Below are 22,639 nucleotides of genomic sequence, written 5' to 3'. Positions count from 1 at the left end.
GAAGGGGGATCATCTCCCAGGACCTTACAGAACCTCAGCCCTCTGCAACTCCAGACAGCCAGCGGCAAGGAGGACCTGAGATCTCAGTTAGATGAGGCCTCAAGCCACATGCATGAAACAGCGAGGGAAACACTCGTAAGAACTCCATCTCCAGGGCTTGCCCCGGCACCTGCTAAGCGCTGGACTGGTGGTGTCTCGCTGCGTCCTTCCATCACCCTCAAAGTATAGGTGCTCATCTAACAGATGGAGAAATCAACTCCAAGAGGCTTAGTAACTTGTGAAAGGTCACACCTCAACTACATTGCTGGGCTCTGTCTCCTTTGGGGGCCAGCAGGGCAGCTGGCTCTCATCTTCCCCGATGTAAATAGTCAGTGATACTCTGATTACTTGAGAAAGCAAAGACCCACCTGCTCATGCCCTGGGACAGGTTGTCACAGGAAGGGATGGGAAGATAAATGACCTTCTGATCAGGGTACTTCAGGGCTGGTGACCCTCACTTAACACTACATGCTGGGCATATGGAGCCCCAGGTGGTAAAAGGGCTCTTTTTCAAGAATAGATTATATTGGCTAAGATAGTGAAGGCAATTTAAAGAAAATGTAAAAACCTAAACCAGAATGAAAAAAACATAAACCCCTTCCCTTAATCAATAAAGAAAAAAATTTTTTTTTAAAAAGAAAAAAACATAAACCCCTTTTACAGAATTGAAAGAACCCCAGGACGATTCTGCGTGAGACCGAGCTCCTGAGAGTGATGAGAGAAGAAGCGACCTGGGGGGAGAGGATGGACCTTGGGCCGTTCCCAGTTTTATTACTGAGATGCACAGCTCACAAACAGCCCCATTTATCACACTTCCCCTCCCTGCCCCATTTCTACCAGCCAGCACTGTGCACAAGACACAGAATGCTGGCCAGCTCTCCTCTGCTCCCTGCTCCAGTTCTGTTCTTTCCTTCTTGATTCTCTTTGCCCTGCTTCCCGATTCCTTGCTCCTTCTGTTTCTGTGCCCTCGAGCCCTCTGTCCTGAAAGGTACGAGAAAAGGAAGGTGTCCTGGGAAACCTTTAGAGCCCAGGTTTTACTCTCAAGCTCGGTCCTCACGGTCCACGGTGGTGGGTGGTGGTGATGACCTTGGTGGTGGTCAGATTCCTTGCTCCTTCTGTTTCTGTGCCCTCGAGCCCTCTGTCCTGAAAGGTACGAGAAAAGGAAGGTGTCCTGGGAAACCTTTAGAGCCCAGGTTTTACTCTCAAGCTCGGTCCTCACGGTCCACGGTGGTGGGTGGTGGTGATGACCTTGGTGGTGGTCAGTGGCAGGGCTCAGACTGCCTGGCCTGAAGCTCCAGGGCGCTCATCCAGTTGAGGTGGGGGTGGGAACCGTGGCCTTGGCTCCCCCAGGGACATGGCATTCTTGAGCAGGGTTCCAGCCCCCACCCTGGCTCATTCCTACTCCTGGTTAGAGGACAGGAGAACCCTGGGTCCTCCTTGTGGAAGCTACAGTCCCCTTCTCAGAACGCATGGAGGCTGCATCCCGAGCAGGCTTGAGTGGCCCAGCCTTGGCCCTGCTCCCTGGTGGTTGGGAGGAGAGTCGCTGTTTTCTGCAGCTTCCCAAACACTCTATTTCTTGCTTTTTTGGCATTTGGTCTCGTGTACTGTTCCCATTAGCTCCGGCATTAAAGTCTCATTACTTAGGACATCTGTCCTCTAGACATATTCGTGGTTCCCTTAGCCAAATGTCCTCTTCTGGGAGGTCTGCTTCCCATCCGTAGTCACCTCTTTGCTCTTCCTTGGGTTTAGCCGCTGTAGCGAGGAGGGATCGGAACCCTGAGAGGGAGTGCCTGGGATGGTGGTGGCTGTTCCTTTTAAATGACTTCTAAGAGTGTGTTCCAGAGCCTTCTGAGGTCCTGGGAATGCAGACCCTTGCTGTGACCCCTAGGCACCGGGCAGGGAGGGGGCTGAACCCCATAATAGCAAAGAAGTTGCCAGGAGAGCTTTTCTTCCCCCATCTTGGGGTCGGCCTCAGACCCCATCAGCAGGAACTCTGACATCTGGCTGCTTTGCTGAGAGGGCAGGGTCACGTTAATCCACTTCCTCAACACAATGGCCTGAGGCCCAGCCTGAGCTCCCAGGACTCCCCATCCCAGCCTCCCTGTTGGACTAGCAGTTGACCCTCCCTGACTTATCACTGCATCCTGAGCTGTTTGCCTGAACTTTCCCAGGAACGCTGTCCCATCAGCTGGGAAGGCTCTTTATGCTTTGGGAAATCAGACAGCGCTTCTGTTCTCAGATAATCAGCAGCCGGCTCTTACCCACCTCCGTGCCAGCCCCTCCTCCCCCACCCCAAGCATTTGCAAAGAGGATCTGTCACTTCTCTCTGTCTTTTAAGTCACATCATTAAAATGTTCCTTCTTGTTCCTTTCAGCATCTTTGTCCACTGTCGCTTCTTTCTCCATCTGTCCTTCTTTTGATTCCTGCTCACTCCTGTTGGGTTGTGTTCTTTTTCCGCTCTCCCTCCAGTCTCCTTCTTGAACTTGTCCTGCCGTAACTGCATCAACTCGGACACTGCAAACTCAAATCTTCTCCAAATTGGACCTGGGCGAAGCTGTTTTTCTTTTCTCTGTCAGATAAAAAGCTGTGATGAACTGACTAATAGTTCAGACAGGACTTCAAAGATTGCGCAGGGCCCAGGCACGGTGCAGAAGGACAGACTGTCTTCAAGTAGGCTCCTCCATGGACAATTGGCCTGCTAATTACAAGTCATTCTTATCTATTCAGTAAAGCAGCTCCCCAAAGATCAGTGTTTTTCTCTTTTTTTGAAAGCCTAGTTTGTAATCCTGCAGTGGCTCAGGAATCAGTAAAAATGCATTTCCTTCAAGTGTTTCGTAGTTTCCATGTCTGTTTCATTGATTGGGATTAGCCTCCCCCCATTTCTGCTCAGATGGCGATGCTTGTCTGTAGGCTGCTTCCAGTTCCCATTTTAATTCCTCCGTCTCTCCTGCTAATTTCCCCTCTTGTTTCTTTTCTTTTGTATTTCTGACTTTTTAGAATCCAGAAACCCTCTCCCTTTTGGCGTTGTGAATTCTGTTACAGATGACGCCCTAGTCCCAGAATGAGGGCTTGCCTCCTTCTCTCCCGCCCCAGGATGACCAGCCTGGCAGGAGAGGTCAGGAACCTGGGGGCAGACTTAGCACAACGTGCCCTGTCTCGGGGGAACAAGGCGGCAGTGAGCTCTGTTTTTGCTCTTCTTTCTCAATGGCCTGTGCCGCCTGAGGAGCCTGCGCACACATACAGCACTGTCTCCAACACCACTGTTTGCATGGAGGAGGCAGGATCGCACCTACTGTGGGACCTGACCGGACGCACTTACATAGTCCTGGGTCCCTTAGGGAAAGGACTTGGACCTGTCTCCCTTTGCCTGCTCATGTGGCTCTTGGGGGACACCTAGCGAAGCCCCCGTTGTCACTTTTGGAGTTGTCATCCACCTGTCTTTTCCTTAGAGCATTTGCTGGGAGCCGAATAGAAGGCAGGCTAATCCCGCTTCTGTCATTTTTTGTCCCCATGACCTTAGCAAGTCCCTTGGCCCCGCCTTGGTCTGGTAGCCTGGCGGTGGGATGGGGGCTACCCCGTTGTGGAGGCGTGTTCTTCTTTGGCCCGTTCTGAACTCAGCACACCTGGGAGGTTCAGAACAAGAGTCTACATCTGAAGATCTGGACTTCCCAGTCAACAGCCCTGGGGGCGGGAGAAGATGCAGTTTCCTGGCACACTCAGTCACAAGAATGCTATTCAGACTCATGACTGAAAGGGACTTATGAGGTGTTTTAGTGCCTCTCTCCCTCTGGGCACCAGATCTCCCTTCTCTCACACTCATGCATCTAGAGCAGGGGCTCCCCCAAACCTTGAGGCAATCCATTCTGTTCTTAGGATGCAATTCCAGTTAGTTTTCACGGGGGAGCGGGGCAACTTTGACTTTGCTGGCATGAGGTCCTTCCAATGGAGCCACCCAGAAGGAATGTATCCTTTTTCCTGTAAGACAACAAGACGTCTCTTTGAATGGCAGTCAGAGCCCCCTCAGACTTCCTTCTCCTGGATTAACATCCCTAGTTACAAGTGTGTTTCTCATGAGATATGGTTTTAAGTCTTGGTGCCTGTTCAAAGTTGTCCGTTATAATTTTACAGGGAAACCCCAAGTGATGTTGCCAACAGCAACGTGTGGGTCTCAGTCATTCAAACACAATTTTAACATCTAAAGATTTTGGGGGAGAAATTGGTCAGTCTCTAGCCATCGGCACCAATCCATCTCCTCCACCGCGATGTCAAGAGGACAAATGTGTTTGCCAATTTTGTTCACTCCTGTATTGACTAGAACAGCACTTGGCACAGAGTAGGTGCTCAGTAAATATGGTTGAACGAATGAGTGACTTAATTAATTAAAATGGAGAGGATTTTGAGTGGTCATTTCCCATCTACCTCACCCTTCCGATGGTTACATTGATATGAAGGTACTGTGTTTGGAAATGACAGTAGTGTTTATAATATATATATTTTTAATTCTCACCCAAGGACATGCTTAGAGAGAGGAAAGGAGAGAGAAACGGAAATATCAATGTAAGAGAGAAACATAAATTAGTTGCCTTCTGTACGTGTCCCAACCAGGGACCAAACCCACAACCCAGTTATGTGCCCTGACTGGGAATTGAACTGGCAAACTCTTGGTGCACAGGGCAATGCTCAATCAACTGAGTCACTCAGGTTGGGCTATAATGTTTTTAAGAAGGGAAGGGAAAGGAAAGGAAAGCAGTGGAAATGAGAGGAAAAGAAAAAGGAAAGAAAAAGGGAGGTAGGAAGAACGAAGAAAAAAGTAATCCTTTGCAGAAAATGTTGCCCTGGCCAGTTTGACCCATTTGCCCTTTTATGGCCCAATAAAATCCATCCTGACTTGTTTTGCTTAAGGTCCCTTTGCCTTTCTCTGGGACTTCACCTCGAAACATCCTTGCACACTGTTGAAAGCACGATCTGTGATGGCCTTGCAGAAAGGAGCAAACGGACACTCTCTTTACACTTGGCTCACAAAGTCCAAGTTCAAGTTCGGCAAAAACTGCTGTGTGACCAGATGCATTCCTGTCCGTAGGCCTGAGTAGAAAATGTGGGATGTGGGCGGTCCCTTCCAGGATGACCCATGGCCACAGCCATGCCATGTGTCTCCCTGCCCACACCAAGATTTTGGCCATCTGGCATCACTGAGTCCTCCAAGACTACCCTCTTCTACCCATGCTTGGTCGTGGTCCTATAGGCTGGGCCTGAGTACACACCGGGACTTATATTTGGATGTATTTGTTAATCAGATACTTACATAGTACTTACTAGCTGCCACGTTCTGTTCTAATTGCTGTACAGAAATTAACTTATTTAATCTCCATAATAACGCTGAGAGGTAGACATTATTTTTGGCCTTCTTATTTTGGCCTCATTTCTTTCAATGTGGAAACAGAAGCACAGGGTACTTAGTAGCTAGCTAATGATCGTCCACACTGTACACCATGTGGCCGGCACTCTGACCTAGGCACTCTGCCTTCAGAATCCTTCAAATCCCTGTGTTTAACCACTAGGCTAACCCACCTTCATTTTGCCTCACTACAGATTTAGGTCTGTGTCCAGAGCAAATCAAGGTGACACCAACAGTAACATCAACAGCAGCAGCAGCGGGTACATTTATTAACTCATCTATCACTTGTCTGTCCAAGTGCTAGAACAAATCTCGGTCGCATTTTTTGGAACAAGTGGGAGCTGCATTTGATGCCTCCACGTCTTTAATTCATTCTCAGACAAACAATCCAAGTATTTCTGAGAAGTCTGGGCTTGTTATTGCTGCAACTGAATCTCCCAGTCCTGGATGAATTTTCCTATGATAGATGAGGCAAGGGATGGAGTGTGTGGAGATGATGCTATTTGGGATGAATGGGGCCTCAGGGGACCACATTCCCTCTCTCTGCCTAGCTCCTGGCTGGCCATCCAGCGGCAGCCCCAGGAAAGGCGCCCATCAGGATGGAGTGACTCCCAGGCTGGCCTGAAAAACAAAGCAGGCGGCTGAGCCTTCCCTTCCCTCCCCGAGTTGAGTTCTGCGATGTTTATTGGCCACGATGCATTCCAATTGTGCCGGGGACAACTCAGACCTGCGGAACTGCTCCGTGCAGATGCACAAACATTGTTACCACAACAAAGGAGAGCGCCACAGCCCCTCGGAGCCTCTCTGTATGAGTAGAGTGGCCTCGTGCGCACACAACGCGGGCAGCTGTGTTTTTCAAGCGGACTGCGAGAGAACCAGGAATAAGGGGAGCTAAATTAAGCCATTCTCCTTGGCCCATGTGTATTAAAAATATATTCACTTCACTGGTCCGGAGTGCATATTTCAGAGAATGAGAGCACCCTGGCTGCCCAGTAGGGAAGGATGAGGATGAGGTTAAAGAGGATGCCGGTTGCTTCGGGGTGTCAATGCCGTGTGAAAACTCAGTTATCTGGGACTCACATAACCAAACTCGATTTAACGGAAATAGAATGTCTGCACTCTACTTTCAGGAGAAATCCAAAAGAAGTAGCTATCAGTGATTTACTTAAAGAAAACGAATCCTTCCATGGCTTGTCCCGGAGTCTTCATAGGAATAGCTTCTAGGTTGTCTGCATTTTGCTTAGTTTTCTCTGTGAAGAGAACGAAAGATTAGACCGGTGGCCCACTCACGGAAGGACCTTGCAGCCTTAAAAAAAATTATATCCAGTGTGCTCTACTTAATTTGGCAGGAATACTTTTAGCATATTCTTCAAAAACAAGAGTGTTCTCATTAGTCTGTAGGAATAAGAACGTTAACCAGAAGAGCTTGTTCATCTATTTGGCCTTCTGTCATATGTACCCAGCAGCATAAATTGCTTCCTACCCCCAAAGAAGAGAAAGTGGAGAAAGTGTGTGCTTAGGGTTCTAAACTCGCCAGCTTGCCTTGCTCTCAGCACAGGAAGACTTAATGACTACTCGCTGGACTCATATTCCCCATTCTGTGTTATTTAAATGACTCAGAAATCCAGGGGCAAGGCAGAGGCAGGAAAGTATATTAATTCAGATTAAAAAACAACAACTTATTACCAAATGAACTAAGGGTCCCCAGGTTCCTCACTTAATTTGGGGGAACCTAAGTTTTTCCATTTGTTCACTGAAAATTGTGACAAAAAAATACAAGTTTTTTTTATGTGGCCCCCTTTTTCCACATTGGTTTTTAAACTTGGAAACTCCGTGAAGCCTGGAGAGCAGGACTCCTCACTTTGGTCTTATGCAGAGCAAGGGTCTAGTGAAATATATTGTTGCCCTACCCTGAATTTCATCTGACAAAAATGATAAAACAATGTAAAAACTTTCAAAGCTGTTGATGTTGGTGGCTCAGTGAAGTGAATAGGACTGGGCAGTTGGGGGCAGCTAAGTTCTGTCTGGGTAGATATTTCCACTAAAGATTGAACACGCTAAAACCTTGTGTTCAGAGACCATTGCAAGGACATAGTAGATGAAAAGAACAAATGTGATTAAGTGATGGGGGGTTAGAATGATGGATGGATGGATGGATGGATGGATGGATGGATGGATGGATGGATTGATGGGTGGATGGAGCATTGGATGGATAGATGGATGGGTGGAGCATTGGATGGATGAATGAATGATTGAATGGATAATTCAATGATGTAAAGCCAGCCTATGTTTGAAATCTAGATTTACCATTTACTAGTTGTGTGGCTTTGGGAAAGATAGCAAATCTCACAAAATCTTAGTTTCTCTCAGCAGTAAAATGCAGCACCTGCCATATAAGGTTGTTTTGAGGATTATATAATATGCACGTAAGAGTTTCTGGCACATAGTAATTGCTTATTAAACGATAGCTTTTAATTTCCCAAGCAGGCAAGACTATGAAGCAAAGTTACGAACAGGGTTGTTTATGTTCCTATTGTTAAGGGGAATCATTTGCTATTTTAAGAAAGATTTCATGTCTTGAACGCAGGTGCCAGCACATCAGAATGTTGATTGGGCTTGGTCCCTGGTGTTGAGATAACTCAACACCTAGGAAATTCAAACACACTTTCATGGCCTTGGGACCACTGACAACAGTAACCAAGGTTTTGGGCAAATAAATAATGGGTCTTGACCTGAATCCCTCATTTACCAATTGTCTCACCATGCCCGAATGTTAACTGGCGTTTGCTAAGTGAGCAGATCCAGCTGGCAAGGCCAGGAGGACGCGTTCAGCCTGCGAGTCACAGGGAAGTGAAATGTCCGTAATCGGCAGTCCCAGGACACCCACACTCAAGTCCCAGGTGCTTGCTTCAAATTTGTTCCACCCTGCTCTCATCTTGGGATTAGCCTGAGCCTCAGTTTCTTGTGGAAAACGGGCGTGATCATAGCTACAAAGGTCACAGGGTTAGTGCGGCATCACCCTGCATAGGGCAGGTGATCACCTTTAGAAACTAAACGTTGTCCAACGTGAGATGGCACCTCAGTTATGCAGATGGTTAGTATACAGCCGTGCTGAAGGACTCGTTTCCCGGTCTGAATGATCAGAACGACAGCTTTCCCTGCTCAGGCCTGCTGTCCAGGTGATCACTGTCCCCGCCTGCCACGCATCCCCCAAAGCAAGCCAGAGTCCACGTGCTGAAGGGAGCAGAGAACCACGGCAATTACCCACATAATTCAGGCAAAATGCATTTTTATTTGATATACCCAGATATTGCAGCAAAAGTGGCCCTGGGGCAGAGGGAGATTGGAGCAAGCAGGACAATGAGCAAGGTTCTTCAACTTCTTAAATTGGACAGGGCTGTGGTCTGCATGCGAGGTGCTCGGCTGGGAACTTGCCCTCGCGCCTCACTTGCCCATCTCTGTCCCTCTCCCTCTGATTCTCGTTCCCTCTGCATGCCTCTCACCTTCTGAATCACTTTTTTATCTGAATTTCTCTTTGACTGTTTCTCATTTCCTCTCTTGCTCCTCCTACCTACTTGTCTCTGTCCCTCTGATTCTGTCCCCCTTCTTTCTCTGTCTCCTTGTCTGTCTCTCTTTCTCTCACCCCCTTATCCTGAATTCTCTCTCTCTGCCTCTGTGTCTCTGATGTGCTCATTCTCTTTCCATCTGTCCACGTCTCTCCACCTGCTTCCTTTCTCTCTGTCTCTCCCTCTGTCCCCTCTCTCTGCTTGTCACTGTCTGTCTGTCCCTCTCTCTCCTTCAGATCTGAAAACTGCCTCTACTCTTTTACAGAATCCACTTCCCTTGTTCCTCAGTGACCAATTTTTTTTTCCTGCGGTTAGAAAGTAGCTCAGGCCTTAACCCATTTCCTCTGGCGCATCCAAATTAATTAGGTGAGGTTGGGATCGCACATTCAGAATTAGAATAATATTTTTCAAGCACCCTGGAGAGAAGGGGATGGAAGATGGAGAGGAATGGGAGCAAGGAGGGAGGTTGGAGCCAAGGAGCTGAGGGAGGGGTAGGGGAGATGAGGAGAGGGAAAGCTGGCAGAGGGGTCGCTCCTAAGGACACACTGTCTGGGAAAGGATAATCTTGGAGAATGGAGTTCAGGAGTCAGGGAAGCACGCAGGGCTGGGTGGCCACCCTGGGACCCTCAGATGGCCTGGCTCTTCAGGGAACCTTCTCTGGCATGTCCCTCCTCTTTGGTGGTGCTGCCCAGCTCAGCCCTGCCAACTGGGCATCTGAAGAGGATACAGTGCAAGCCATCATCTCCAGGAGACAGGTGACTGCACCCCAGGTAAAGCTCCCTCTCCAGCAGCAGCCACATATGAGCATGCTCAGTGTCCACCACGCCTGGCATCTTCCCTCACCCCTCAGTCCTCAGAGCCCGAGTCCTGCAGGGCCTCTTGGGAGGTGGTCACCGGGAGACTCCCCATCCTGGGAGGGGTGAACTCAGTTAGAAATTTCTTCTCTGCTGCATCTTCGTTGGCCGATGAGCCTCAGTGCAAATCTACTCTTAAATGGCATTTCCACTGTCAATAGGGACACAGGTGAGGCTGGGCTGGAAGTACTACAGCTGGGCTGTGAGCCAGGATCCGAGGATGCACTGCTGACCTCGACAGACATGGCCTTTCCTCAGGACGTGGTTCCCATGTGCCCAGTTCCACTGTGCCCCAGAGCCTAGCCCAGGGTCTGATCTTGGTATGGGCTGCTCAGTAGATACCTGTGGGACCAGATTGCATTGAGCCTGAATGAAAGACCCGCTTCATCTGGTGCTGTGTAGATGTAAACCAAGGTTTTCACCCCTGCCACTATGACACTGTGGGCCATACAATTCTCTGTTCTGGGTGTTCTGTGTGTTGAAGGATGGTTAGCAGCACTCCTGGCCTCTCCCCACCAGATTCCAGTAGCACTTCCTTCCCCAGTTGTGACAACAAAACTGTCTTTGGACCTTGCCAAAGTCCAAAATCACCATGGAAAACGAGTGATGTGGATTCAGGCTTGGCTTACCAAAAGCAGTGGACTTAACCATGAGAATCCATACTTCTTCATGGGCACCAGACAGTAGGAGTCCTTAAGAATTTGGGAGGCAAGGCAAAGAAAGAAAGAAAAATAATATAAACCTTTCTTTTGTAATAGAAGCTTTACTGAGATACAATTCACTTATGGTACAATTTATCCTTAAATTTTAAAGTGTACCATTCAGTGATTTTGATACATTTAGAGTTGTCCAGCTATCTACCTATCCAATTTTAGAACATTTCACTTTCCCCAAAAGAAACCTTATACCTATTAGCAGTCACTCTCCATCCCCTCCCCCAGCCCCTGGTCACCACAAATGGACTTTCTACCTCTGTAGTTCTGCCTGATCTGGACATTTTATGTAAGTGGAGTCATTAAACATGTGGTCTTCTGTGACTGTTTTCTTTCACTTAGCATGATGCTTTCAGGGTTTATTCGTGTTGTAGCATGTGTCAGTTCTGCATTCCTTTTTAAGGCTGAATAATAATCCATTGTATGAATACACTATGTTTCGTTTATCACTCAGCAGTTGAAGTGCACTTAAGTTGTTTCCACTTTTTGGCTATCCTATATAATAAAGAGGTAATATGCAAATGGCCATCACGCCCTCATGCTGTCACTCCATAACGGCTCAGACACTCAACACTAGGGAGAGAGGAATGGGGACCAGCCAGGCTGTGGCCTGGGAGAGGGACAAGCTGCCCGCCCTGTGGTCCTGGGTGCCTGCGGCTGTGGCCCAGGCAAAGCCGCCTGCCCACAGTCCCCTGTAGCTGCGGCTGGCCTGGGAAAAGCCAGCCCAGATCCTGGCTGTCTGTGGCTGGCCAGAGGGAGGGAAGCCCGGGTCCTGGGTGTGGGGTGAGGCAGAGGCAGTTAGGGGTGATTAGGCCAGCAGGGGAGCAGTTAGGGTGATCAGGCCAGTAGGCAAAGGTGGTTAGGGGAAATCAGGCAGGCAGAGGTGGTTAGTGGCTATCAGGTAGGCAAGCAGAGGGGTTAGGAGCAGGCAGGCAGGCAGGCAGGCGAGCAGTTAGGAGCCAGCGGTCCCGGATTGTGAGAGGCAGTCAGACATCCCCCGAGGGGTCCCAGATTAGAGAGGATGCAGGCTGGGCTGAGGGACCCTCCTCCCCCATGCATGAATTTCATGCACCGGGCCTCTAGTTATTAATAATGCTGTATAAACCTTCATACACAACTTTTATGTGGACATCTGTTTTCATTTCTCTTGAGTATATACCTAGGAGTGTGAATTGCTGGGCCATATGGTAACTATGCTTAACACTAGAGGCCCAGCGTGCACAAAATCGTACGTGAGTAGCTCACTTCCGCTTGCCTCAGCTGGTCACCCTGCCCAGCGCTGTTTGCAGTTTGTGCCTCACCCCATCTTCTGTGAGAGCCGCTGCTCGTTTGGTCGTGACAGCATTACGGCATGACGGCCACAGGCCTTTTATGTAAGAGATTTTGAGGAATTGCTAAACTCTTTACCAAAGGGCCTGCACCATTTCACATTCCTACCAGCAGCTTAAGAAGGCTCTAATTTTTCCATGTCCTTACCAACATTTGGCTACAGTTGTTTTAGTGTGTCTGAAGGGGCATCTCATTGTGGTTCCTATTTCCATTTTCCTGATGACTAACGATGTTGAGCTGCGCTCCATGTTTACCTTCTTTAGAGAAATGTCTCTTTATATCCTTTGTCCATTTTTAAACTGGGTTGTTGGTTTTGTATTGCTGAATTTGAAGGATTCTTTATGTAGCCTGGATATGTCTCTTATCAGAAATATGATTGACGGATATCTTTCCCATTCTGTGGGTTATCTTTCATTTTATTGAGAATATCTTCTGAAAAGTTTTTATTTTTTGATTTTTTTGTTACTCTTCACCTGAGCATATTTTTTTCCATTGATTTTTAGAGAGACTGGAAAGGAAGGAGGAAGGGGGGGGGATAGAGAGACAGAGAGAAAGAGAGAGAGAGAGGGAGAGAAAGAGATATGAGAGAGACATATCAATTGGCTGCCTCCTGTACGTGTCCCAACTGGAGCATGGGATTGAACCTGAAACCCAGGTACATGCCCTTGACCAGGAATGGAATCCGTGACCCGTTTGGTGCTTGGGCTTACACTCTAAGCCCTGAACCACACCGGTCAGGGCTAGAAAAGTTTTTAATTTTGATGAAGTCCAATGTATCTTTTATTTTTCTGCTGCTGCTTGTGCTGTTAGTGTCATATCTAAGAAATCACTGCCAAATGTATGGCCCATAGATTTATTTCCATAATTTCTAAGAGTTTACAGTTTTTGCTCTAATATTTAGATCTATGATCTGTTATGAGTGAATTTTTATATATGGTGTTAATTAAGAGTCCAAGTTTATTCTTTTGCCTGCAGATATCTAGTTGTCCAAGCACCATTTCTTAAAGAAACTGTTCTTTCCCCCTTGAGTTTTCTTGGGACCCTTGTTGAAAATCATTTGGGCTCTCAATTCTATTCTATCAGTCTATATTTCTGCTCTAACTTGTAGCTCACTATTCTCTTACCATGTAAAGGTGGTGGGAAGGTGTTGTTGATCAACAGGAGGATGAAGGAATCCGGTAACTTGCATACAAGTGTGGTTTAAAAAAATAACATATTTATCACATTTTGAAATTAGAAGGCATGTTAGAGATCCTGTTCATGTAAACCCTTGTTTTGTTAATAGGGGGGAAAGATTACTTTTAAATTTTATTTATTTATTATTGAGTCAACATTGGTTAATAAACTTATATAGATTTGAGGTGTACAATTCTATAATACATCATCTGTGTATTGTATTGTGTGTTCACCACCCCAAGCCCAGTCTCTTTCCATCACCACTTATCTCCCTTATATTTCCACACCTTCTACTACATCCCTGATCTACCTTCCCTTAGGTCCATGGTCGGCAAACTGCAGCTCGAGAGCCACATGCGGCTCTTTGGCCCCTTGAGTGTGGCTCTTCCTAAGCCTTAGGAGTACCCTAATTAAGTTAATAACAATGTACCTACCTATATAGTTTAAGTTTAAAAAATTTGTCTCTCAAAAGAAATTTCAATTGTCGTACTGTTGATATTTGGCTCTGTTGACTAATGAGTTTGCTGATCACTGCCTTAGGTCATCACCATGCTCTTGTCTTGTATAAGTTCTTTTTGGGGGTTGTTTTTTTTTTGCCTAATCCCTTCACCTTTTCCACCCAGCCCCGCAACCCCCATTCCCTCTGATAGCTGTCAGTCTGTTTGTTCTCTATACATTGTAGTGTTAGAGATGAACGGAACTGCCCAAAGGCTCACAGCTCATCAGTGGCAGAGACTAGGATTAGAATCCAAATCTCTTGAACCATCAAGGCGATTTTTTTTCTTATTCCCAGGCCCTGAATCTCAGGTCTCTAACCCTGACCACAGGTCTGCCTGAATCTCCTTTACCAAGCTAGTGAGCTTGTGTGTCCTCCCTCACTGCTGAGTCCCCTGCAGTGAGTGTGTTTGAGAGGTGGCATGTGTCTGCTCCTTCCTTTCCCACTGAAGGAAAGAAAGCAGTGAGGGGAAAGCAGTTGGAAAATTGAAAATTGCTGTGTAAATGCCACCGAATGATAAGATTGCTGGTTTGATGCTCTTCTCCCGGGAAGGGTCAGGGCGTCAGAGGCAGCAGAATGGAAGGAAGCAAACCACTTCCAGACATGCTTTTAAACTGCCAGGGTTGTCACTTCCCAAGGGGACAGAGTGTGGGAGCTGCATTGAGCCTGGGACTGGGCTGGGCTGGCTGTGTCGCCTTGCCTCACATCTCAGGGACACCCCAGGTAGATGGAAGAGCTCTTGCCCAGCTCACGCAAGACGGGTTCACTCAGATCTGGGGACCTGGCCCTAGAGGCACAGTATCCAGATGGTGCACCCTTGATGCTGTCCACACTCATCTTTGTCTTTTCAGAGTATCCCTGTGTGTCTCTGTTTTCAATCCACACTGCCTATCTCATGTGTCTGTCACACCCACAGAGTGAGTCCTGTTTGAAACCAGGCTGTGGAGTGATTTCCCCTGAATTGTGAGCCCTCAAAGGGCAGGGGCTGTGTCCTGTTTGCCTCTGTCTCTGCAGGGCCAGATGCAGGCTGAGTGCTCAGTGAATGCGGGTTTGGATGTCGAGGCTCGGGGTTGAGTGAGTCTGTGAGGGAAGCTTCTCCTGGCTCCCTGGCCTCTTGCAGAGGGGGCGGCCTCTCCAGCACCAGCAGCTGCTCCCTGCGCCTCTCCTGCCTGCGCATTTCCCTCCCTGCATCTGTAATTGCTCTCTCCTCCAGGCTCCAGTTGTGTTCCTTCTGTACCACCCATGTGCTCTGATACCTTTTTATCTGTACATCCTGTCATTGCAGCTAAATCATACATTTCTTTGATGGCAGGAGGTGTGTGTTGTACTTATTTGGGTCACCAGCATAGAGCACATGCTACTGGGTGTGTGCTTTTCAATGGGGAAGTGCTCGCTCTGATATTAGCAACCTGCTGCTGAACGTGAGGCCCACGGTGTCAGTCCTGCTGCAGTGACAGCCGCTGGCCAGTGGCCCTAGATATTTGCCGGGAAGCGGGGGTTTGGGGAAGCCAGTATTTTGAAAGGGCTCAGAGTTCCTTGATTGAAATGAATTAAAGAAAGAAACCATGATCACTGCATTCTAGTTGCCCAGCATGGCAAGCTTTAGCCTGCATTCCCACTGAGCCCAGCCCCAGAGGAAGCGGTGGCTGTGAGTTGAGTGCCCAGGCTCGTCCCCTCCTGCCTCTGAGCATGCATCGGAGGCCTTCGTGGCCGGCACACCTGCCCAGGGAACCTCACGGTGTTGTCTCCTCCCATTTAGGGCTCTGGCTGACATCTTGAGACAACAGGGACCAATCCCCATAGCACACTGTGAAAGAGAAACGATCTCGGCCATCGATACCTCCCCCAAGGAGAGCACGCCGGTCAGATCGTCCTCCAAAAACCACTACACCCCCGTGCGCACAGCCAAGCCGCCTCCAGGTAAGTGCGTGCTGAGCGCCTTGGGTCTCTGCTCAGGCTGCTGAGAGGTCGCGGCGATGTTGCTGCTCCCGTGGGGCAGGCCCTGGAGCCTGTGCTGTCAGACTTTGATGGGCAGCTGGGCTTGTGGGAGTCTGGGGTCTGCCCCCTGGGGAGGGATTGGCATGGTGGAGTCGCCGCCAATGCGTGTTCGCCCAGAGGAGAGCTATTGATTTAGGGCATCTGTGATTTAGAGAGTGGTTGGCAGAATCCTCTTACCTGAAAGGGAGCTTGTGGTTTACGGTCACCTGGTCACCCGCCTGCCCATGTGGGGGAAGGTTTAGACCAAATGGGATCCTATGTGACAAGAAATTGCTACAGTCATTGTAGAGACTTCTCAGCTGTTAGAATCTCAAAAAAACCCAACAACAACAACAAACACAACACAACACAAAGCAAAATAAAAACCCCAAAACAACCACACACAAAAAACCAACACTTCGAGGGTAGAGATTCTGTCTGGGTTGTAGGGTGAGCCTTCCCTGTGCTCTGACGATTGCTGGCTGGATGATGAGTTGCCATGTAACAGCAATACACCTTCTGCTCTTCTGCTTGGTCATTACTGTAACTGTATGAAGGGAACCGAGCAGGGCTCACTTCCCTTGTTGTATGAAACAATAACTAAAGCTCAGGGAACTTTTGCGACTTGGACAGGTCACTAAGATATTAATAATAAGACATCAGTAATGACAGTGCTATAATCTCTCATGATTGGATCTTGCTCTGTGCCAGGTGTTTTGCTGAGCATTTTATGTGTTTTTCTTACTGATTCTTCACAGCAGTTTTAAAAGTACTTATATTGTTCCCATTTCACACGAGGAATAGGACGGTTCAGTATGTTTCCCAAAGACAGGGTTGTTACAAAGAAAGCCGGGATTCGAACTGGGGCATAAAGGTAACAATAATCGGGACTAGAAAATCCTAATATCCTAACCCAGCAGGGTCATGAATCCAAAGTGTCTGAGCAGACAGTCTCCTTACAAGTACAGCTGGGAAAGTTGTTTCTCATTATGAGCTGTAACAGACAGCCGAGTACTGACCCCAGTCTTCGACAGAGCTTCCACTTTGATACTCGGGTCTGCAATCTTCACATCCATCTCCTTTTCAAAGGATGGGCTGCATATAGTGTGAACTAACCCTGCAATAAGGATATACACAGCTGGGTGGAGTGGGTCTGCTGCAGACTCAAAATTATAGTTAATATGCCTCTGGGATCAAATTTATTTTCCATTCATTCTTGAATTTTCTTAAATTTACTAAACCAGAAACCACATAAATGTATTTAAGGTAATAGCATTAAATCTTTTGAGAATCTGATTAAAGTTAAAAACATTCTCCTTAGAAAATATAGACATATATGAATATACATATTCATCCCACATTTTACATAGGATTTAAGGGGATTCACAGACCTTTCCAAAGTTAGAGATCCCTGATTTCAAGTTAAAGATGAGAGACCCACCTTTGCAGAAAGTCTAAGATGCATTTTTAGCCTTAATGTCATTGATGCTTAAGATGTAAGCAATAGAAGGAATCTTGGCAAACACACCACACACACACACACACACACACACACACACACACACACACACGCACACCTGGGCCAGTAGTTATCTACCCATATGCACTTTAGAATCACCTGGAAAGCTGTTACAAATACTGGTGCCTGGGCCCCACAAATTAACTGGAATTTCCAGGGATGCTGCTGGCATCAGTTCTCCCGATGGTGATTTAACATGCGGACAGGGTGAAGAACCACTGGTCCAGATGAGTTCTTTCATGTTATGAGTGAGGACACTGAAAGGTTGTGCCGGTGGTTCTCACATTTGGCTGCACATTGGAGTCACCTGGGGAATCACCTGAGGAACTTTGAAAATTAAGGGTACCTGGGCCCTAAACCCAGAGATAGTGATTTAATTGATGTGGGGGCGGGTGCCTGAGCATGGTGGTTGCCGGGGGCGGGGAGGGGGAAGGGATGGTTTGGTGTTTAAAGCTTCCCAGGTGATACTAATGTGGAGCAAAGCTTGAGGATCACTGGGCTATGGACATTACATAAAGGGCCATTCTCACTAATCCTTCTGGTCATCCGTCACCGTGGGATCTGACCTTGGTACCTTGACCATCCTTGAGTAAGGCATTTGTTTCTCTGAAGATTCATGGTTTGAAGTCAGGCTGCTCCAGAACCTTGTGTGCAGTTCCAGAACTTCAGGTCTCTGACATCCAAAGCATCCTTGGACGTTTACCTTCACCCCTGTCTGCTCCGATTTTCTCTGTCTCACTTACAAGCCAGCTGGTTTCCAGCCACTGAGTCAGGACCGATTAAGTAGACAGTCTTGATTTGCTCTTAATGCCTTTCACTGGGCAGGAAGATTTGTCATTTCTCCTTGTTTCTATATACATCCTCTCCTCTAGTGATTTGAGAAAGAAAGAAAGCTTATAGTTACATGATTCACTCCCATGTTTGGAGAAATCCTTTCTGTATTTCTCGGTTTGGAGCTCTTGATTTTACTTTTAGAAGTGAGAGTTGTTTCCCTGGCCCAGAAAGCAGTTCCATTTAAAAGCAATTTTATAACAACCCACAACATCTACAGCTGATGATGGACACAACTGCTTTTCCAAATAGTTGATACCCTTCGCCAGTTGATATCCTCTCTCTGCAATTTCAGAAGAATTTAAACAGAACTTTGCTCACATGTTGATTTTGCCATTGGCTGTGGTTCGTCAATGAGTTTGGTTGGCAAGTCTTTTAGGGGCATCTTAAGGAAGATATCCAGAAATACCAGGAGGCATCTTAGCTTAGGTTGTGGTTTTGCTACTCAAAATATTGTTCATGGACCTGCCTCGTCAGCATCACCTGGGAGTTTGTGAGAAGTGCAGAGTCACAGGCTCTATCTCACCTGATGAATGAAACTTGCATTTTTTAAAAAATCCTCACCCAAGGGTATATTTTTGTTGATTTTTTTTTGAAAGAGAGGGAGAGAGAGAGAGAGAGAGAGAGAGAGAGAGAGAGAGAGAGAGAGAGAGAGAGAGAGACATTGATGTGAGAGAGACACATTGATCAGTTGCCTCCCTATACCTCCCTGCCAGGGATTGAATCCACAACCCAGGTATGTGCCCTGACCTAGAATCAAACCTGCAACCTTTTGGTGTGCAGGATGACATTCCAGCCAGATGAGCCACCCAGCCACAGCTGGAATCTGCATTTTAATGAATTCAGAAAGTGAAGTTTGAGAAGCACCAGAAGGTATGAGCTCTCCTCAGTCTGTTTTTGCACCCTGTCTGCTGCCTAGAGTTGTTTTGGGGACGTAATTAGTGACACCAATGAGAGCACTTAAGTCTGGTCCTGACATGTAGTAGCCACTCAGTGATAGCCATGCTGGGTTGTGGAAGGGTAGCCACCACCCAGGACAATGAGTCATCAATGAGGAAAACAAAGGCATTGGTGCCCTTTGACCAGGCGAGGTCCATAGGGTTGTGTCTAAACGAAATACCCTAGACCAGCGGTTCTCAACCTGTGGGTCGCGACCCCTTTGGGGGTCGAACGACCCTTTCACAGGGGTCCCCTAAGACCATCGGAAAACACATATATAATTACATATTGTTTTTGTGATTAATCACTATGCTATAATTATGTTCAATTTAAAACAATGAAAATACATCCTGCAGATCAGATATTTACATTACGATTCATAACAGTAGCCAAATTACAGTTATGAAGTAGCAACAAAAATAATTTAATGGTTGGGGGTCACCACAACATGAGGAGCTGTATTAAAGGGTCGCGGCATTAGGAAGGTTGAGAGCCACTGCCCTAGACCCAAGCCTTCCTGTGCTTGGCCTCGGCCCCCTCTGCAGATGAAAGTGCTGGGTAGGGCTTTGTCAAGAGGCAGAATGACTCTTGTCAGAGAGTCAGGGTCTTGGACACCGGAAGCCCATGCCTGCTTGGTTTGGGAAGTGGAGTGAGGGTCCTGCTCTGATGATGATTAAAAGCAATGATACCACAAGGAGCACAGGTACCATTGGTGTAGTGCCTACTATGTGCTGGGCACTTTACTTGGGAGAGTGGATCCTGTCACATTTTGTAGGTACAGGAGCTCCTATTCCCACATTACCAGAAAATTCCCCTTTCCTCCTCTAGGAGCCTTTATCCTAACTCTTCCCGAAGTCCCTTTCCGGCTTTAAAGGGAGCTTCACATTGGACGGTTACTTTGATGTAGAAAATCAGTGAATCCCACTTTCATACCCACCTCTCAGTCTGGCTGCCGCAGACCCTCCTGCTCAGCGTGGCCATGGCCCAGCAGAGAATGCATCCCCCTGGAGCTAGCTGGATGTGCAGCATCTCGGGCTCTTTTCCAGACCTGCCGAGTCAGAATCTGCATTTTCAAAAAGATCTTTAGACAATCTGTGCACATGAAAGCTGAGGAAGATCCCTTCAGCATAGGGATCCTCCGCTCTGACACACTGGAGTCATGTGGGCAGTTCTGAACACACTAAAGCCTGGCCCCCGCCCCAGATAGTCTGCTTTGATTGGTCTGGGGCAGAACCTGGGCATTGGTATTTCTTAGAAACTTCCCATGTTCAGCAAACGTTGAGAACCAGAGCTGAGAGGGAGACGGAAGTAAGGAGCACATCTGGAGGACTGTGGAGCTGGGGTTCACATCAGATCCACACGGTGGAGCCTGGCTGGTCCAGCCAGTGGCTGCAGGGACAGGTCCAGTCCGTGGCAGGCGGGCAGAGGGGATGGAGGGTTCAGGCTCACCTGAGGGGGCAGGGTTCAGTCTTCAGCTATGAATGGGGACACCTGTGCAGCAGCAGGCACAAGGGGAAATATCAGAGGTAACTAGAGGGCCCAGCAGAGCCAGGCATCAGGAAATGTATCACATCTGGATCCGCAGGTCTCCTGAGCCCAGGATCTCAGAGGCTTGCAGGGGCTCGCTTGATGCTTATGAATGGGAGGAGTGGGGACCTCGCGTGTTTACCTGGCCTGACTCACTAACCGCAGCCGGGGGAGAGCAGGGTACCTGCTTCTTGCAGTAGCAGTGACATCATTTGTTGGGGTTCCAAAGTTTTGATGTCTGACTTCCCATTATCCAGAGTGGCATCAGCTGGAGGAAATAAATATTTATGTCCCAGCTACACACCACTGTGAGCTGTTTAAATGAGCAATCAGTCATCCTGCCTCTTGTCACAGCCGTGTGCTTTACAGGCAGACTCAGGGAGTCAAGGGACGTGGCTCTGTAAGCTTTGTGGGGACCGAGCATGAAGGCTGCGCAGCTGACAGAGGGGCGCTTTGTCACAGCCCTGCATAGCCTGGCCCTTCGGTGCTTCCTGAACCTCAGCCTACTGCCTTCTGTGTCTCTCAGTGGAATCCAGACACCCTGTCCCTCCTCATGCCACGCACGTCCTTCCCTTGGGGAATTTTCCCCTCTGGTGGCCAGGAACTTTTCAGCCCCAGAGGTTCGTGCTGTGAAATTCGATGCTCAGACAGCAAGCACTACCTTTCCTAACCTCATCTGCTCCTGTCCGGCCCCTGCTTTATTTTCGTCAGAGCACTTACACCATCGAACATCGTCTGTTTGCTGATTCACTGGTTTATTGTCTTTGTCCCTATTAGAATGTAAGCTTCGTGTAGGCAAGGGTTTTGTCTTTTTAGTCACTGTGATACCCTAGACCCACGAACATTGCTTGGAAAATCGTCATAGTTGCTCAACGACTGCTTGTTCAGGGGATGAATGAATGAGGACACTGTCCTTTACTGGGATGAATGTGGGAGCCCACGCGTAGGTATCGGTTGAGGCTGTATGCTGAGGAGCTCTCATCAATGCTGCCTGCCTTCCATGGCCCTCCGTGCAAAATGAGTGTGGAGTTGGTCACGTTGACAGCCCACTGGTCACCTGGTGGAGAGCTGAGCTGGAGGCCCTGGTTTCCAGGGCCCAGGCTTCTCACCAGACCCTAGGGCCTCTTTGTCTTGGGCTGACCCAGGACTCCATGATTCAGGGCGGCCAGAGGCTGGGAACTTCACTTCCCTGGCTGGGCTCAGGGAGGTCATAACCCAGGAGACCCTGCCTATTCTGCTTACTCTTTCAAGAAGGACTCCCTTACAGAGGTCTTGGAATCCCAGGCAGCTCAGATTCTCTGTTTCCAGGCACAGGTTGAGGGCTACAGGTGAAGCCAGATGACCTGGGCATATACCTGAACCCTGGGAAACTTCTGGTCAACCTCTAATAGGAAATGGGACTTTTCTTTTCCCAGTCATCCTCGGGGAACAGGGCTGTCTTGTTTATCCTCATCAAACTCTGGAGCTCCGATGGGATGAGATCAGCTGACCCAACCACACTTGACCTGTGAGGAAACTGAGGCTCTCCGAGGTTACGTAGGTGAGAGGTGGTTGGGCCAGGCCTCGGCATCCAAGCTTCAGGTTGGAGTTGAAAATGTGGTCTGGGCAGGTGGACAGACTGGGTGTGAACCCTGGATCCCCACCTACAAATTTCAGAACTCAGGCTCCATCACTTCAATTCCGTGTCTGTAATGTGGGAATGACTAGCACCCTCCTCAAAGGTGATTAAAGAGTAGAATGAAATAATTCCTGTATTTTAAGGGCTTGGCACTGGCCTGGCTCAGAGTTCCCACTCAGTGGTCGTCTGCATTCTCATCATCATGAGCATCATCTGTTATTAGCTGCATCTTCTCCACCTTTTCCTACCTACCTTCCTTAGTTCCCCTCTCTCTGGTACCTCCCACTGCCTCCCTCTGCCTACATCCCTTTTCACAGTTTGCCTGATATTTTGATTCTTCTCTCACGTTGGGGGTCTTCAGCAGTGACTGGTTCTCAGCTCTTCACGAATTTAGCCTACAGGGTCCTGTCACTTCATTCCTAGTTCTACTCCTTGAACATCCCTGTCACTCCCCTGTTTCCTGTTGGCAATAATTTCTTTCTAAATCTATACCTATTGTTTGGATGGTCTCCCAGAAGACTGGCATTGACCTTTCCCAGGTCGAGTCTCTATATGCTTTGCCCAGATGTTGGGTTACCCCCATTCCCTCCACAGCATGCCCTGTTCTTGCAGTCATTGTCCCGCAGGTCTCTGCCTGAGGATGACCTAGGGTGAACCAGA

The 22,639-nt window shown here is 48.1% G+C and overlaps 1 protein-coding gene across 2 annotated transcripts in view; it reads left to right on the top strand.

The window, feature by feature from the left end:
• The window catches only part of SHISA6 (shisa family member 6), a 294,154-nt gene that overhangs the window by 9,310 nt on the left and 262,205 nt on the right, over nucleotides 1-22,639 (top strand). For both annotated transcript variants that reach the window (XM_059668601.1, XM_059668600.1), the window contains exon 3: nucleotides 15,328-15,488. In XM_059668601.1, the coding sequence (XP_059524584.1) occupies nucleotides 15,328-15,488 (161 nt within the window). The remainder of the gene's footprint in view (nucleotides 1-15,327; nucleotides 15,489-22,639) is intronic.

Source organism: Myotis daubentonii, chromosome 16, assembly GCF_963259705.1.
Source record: "Myotis daubentonii chromosome 16, mMyoDau2.1, whole genome shotgun sequence".
NCBI lineage: Eukaryota > Metazoa > Chordata > Mammalia > Chiroptera > Vespertilionidae > Myotis > Myotis daubentonii.
The sequence above is the reverse complement of the archived record's forward strand: the minus strand, read 5'-3'. Positions and strand labels throughout refer to the sequence as shown.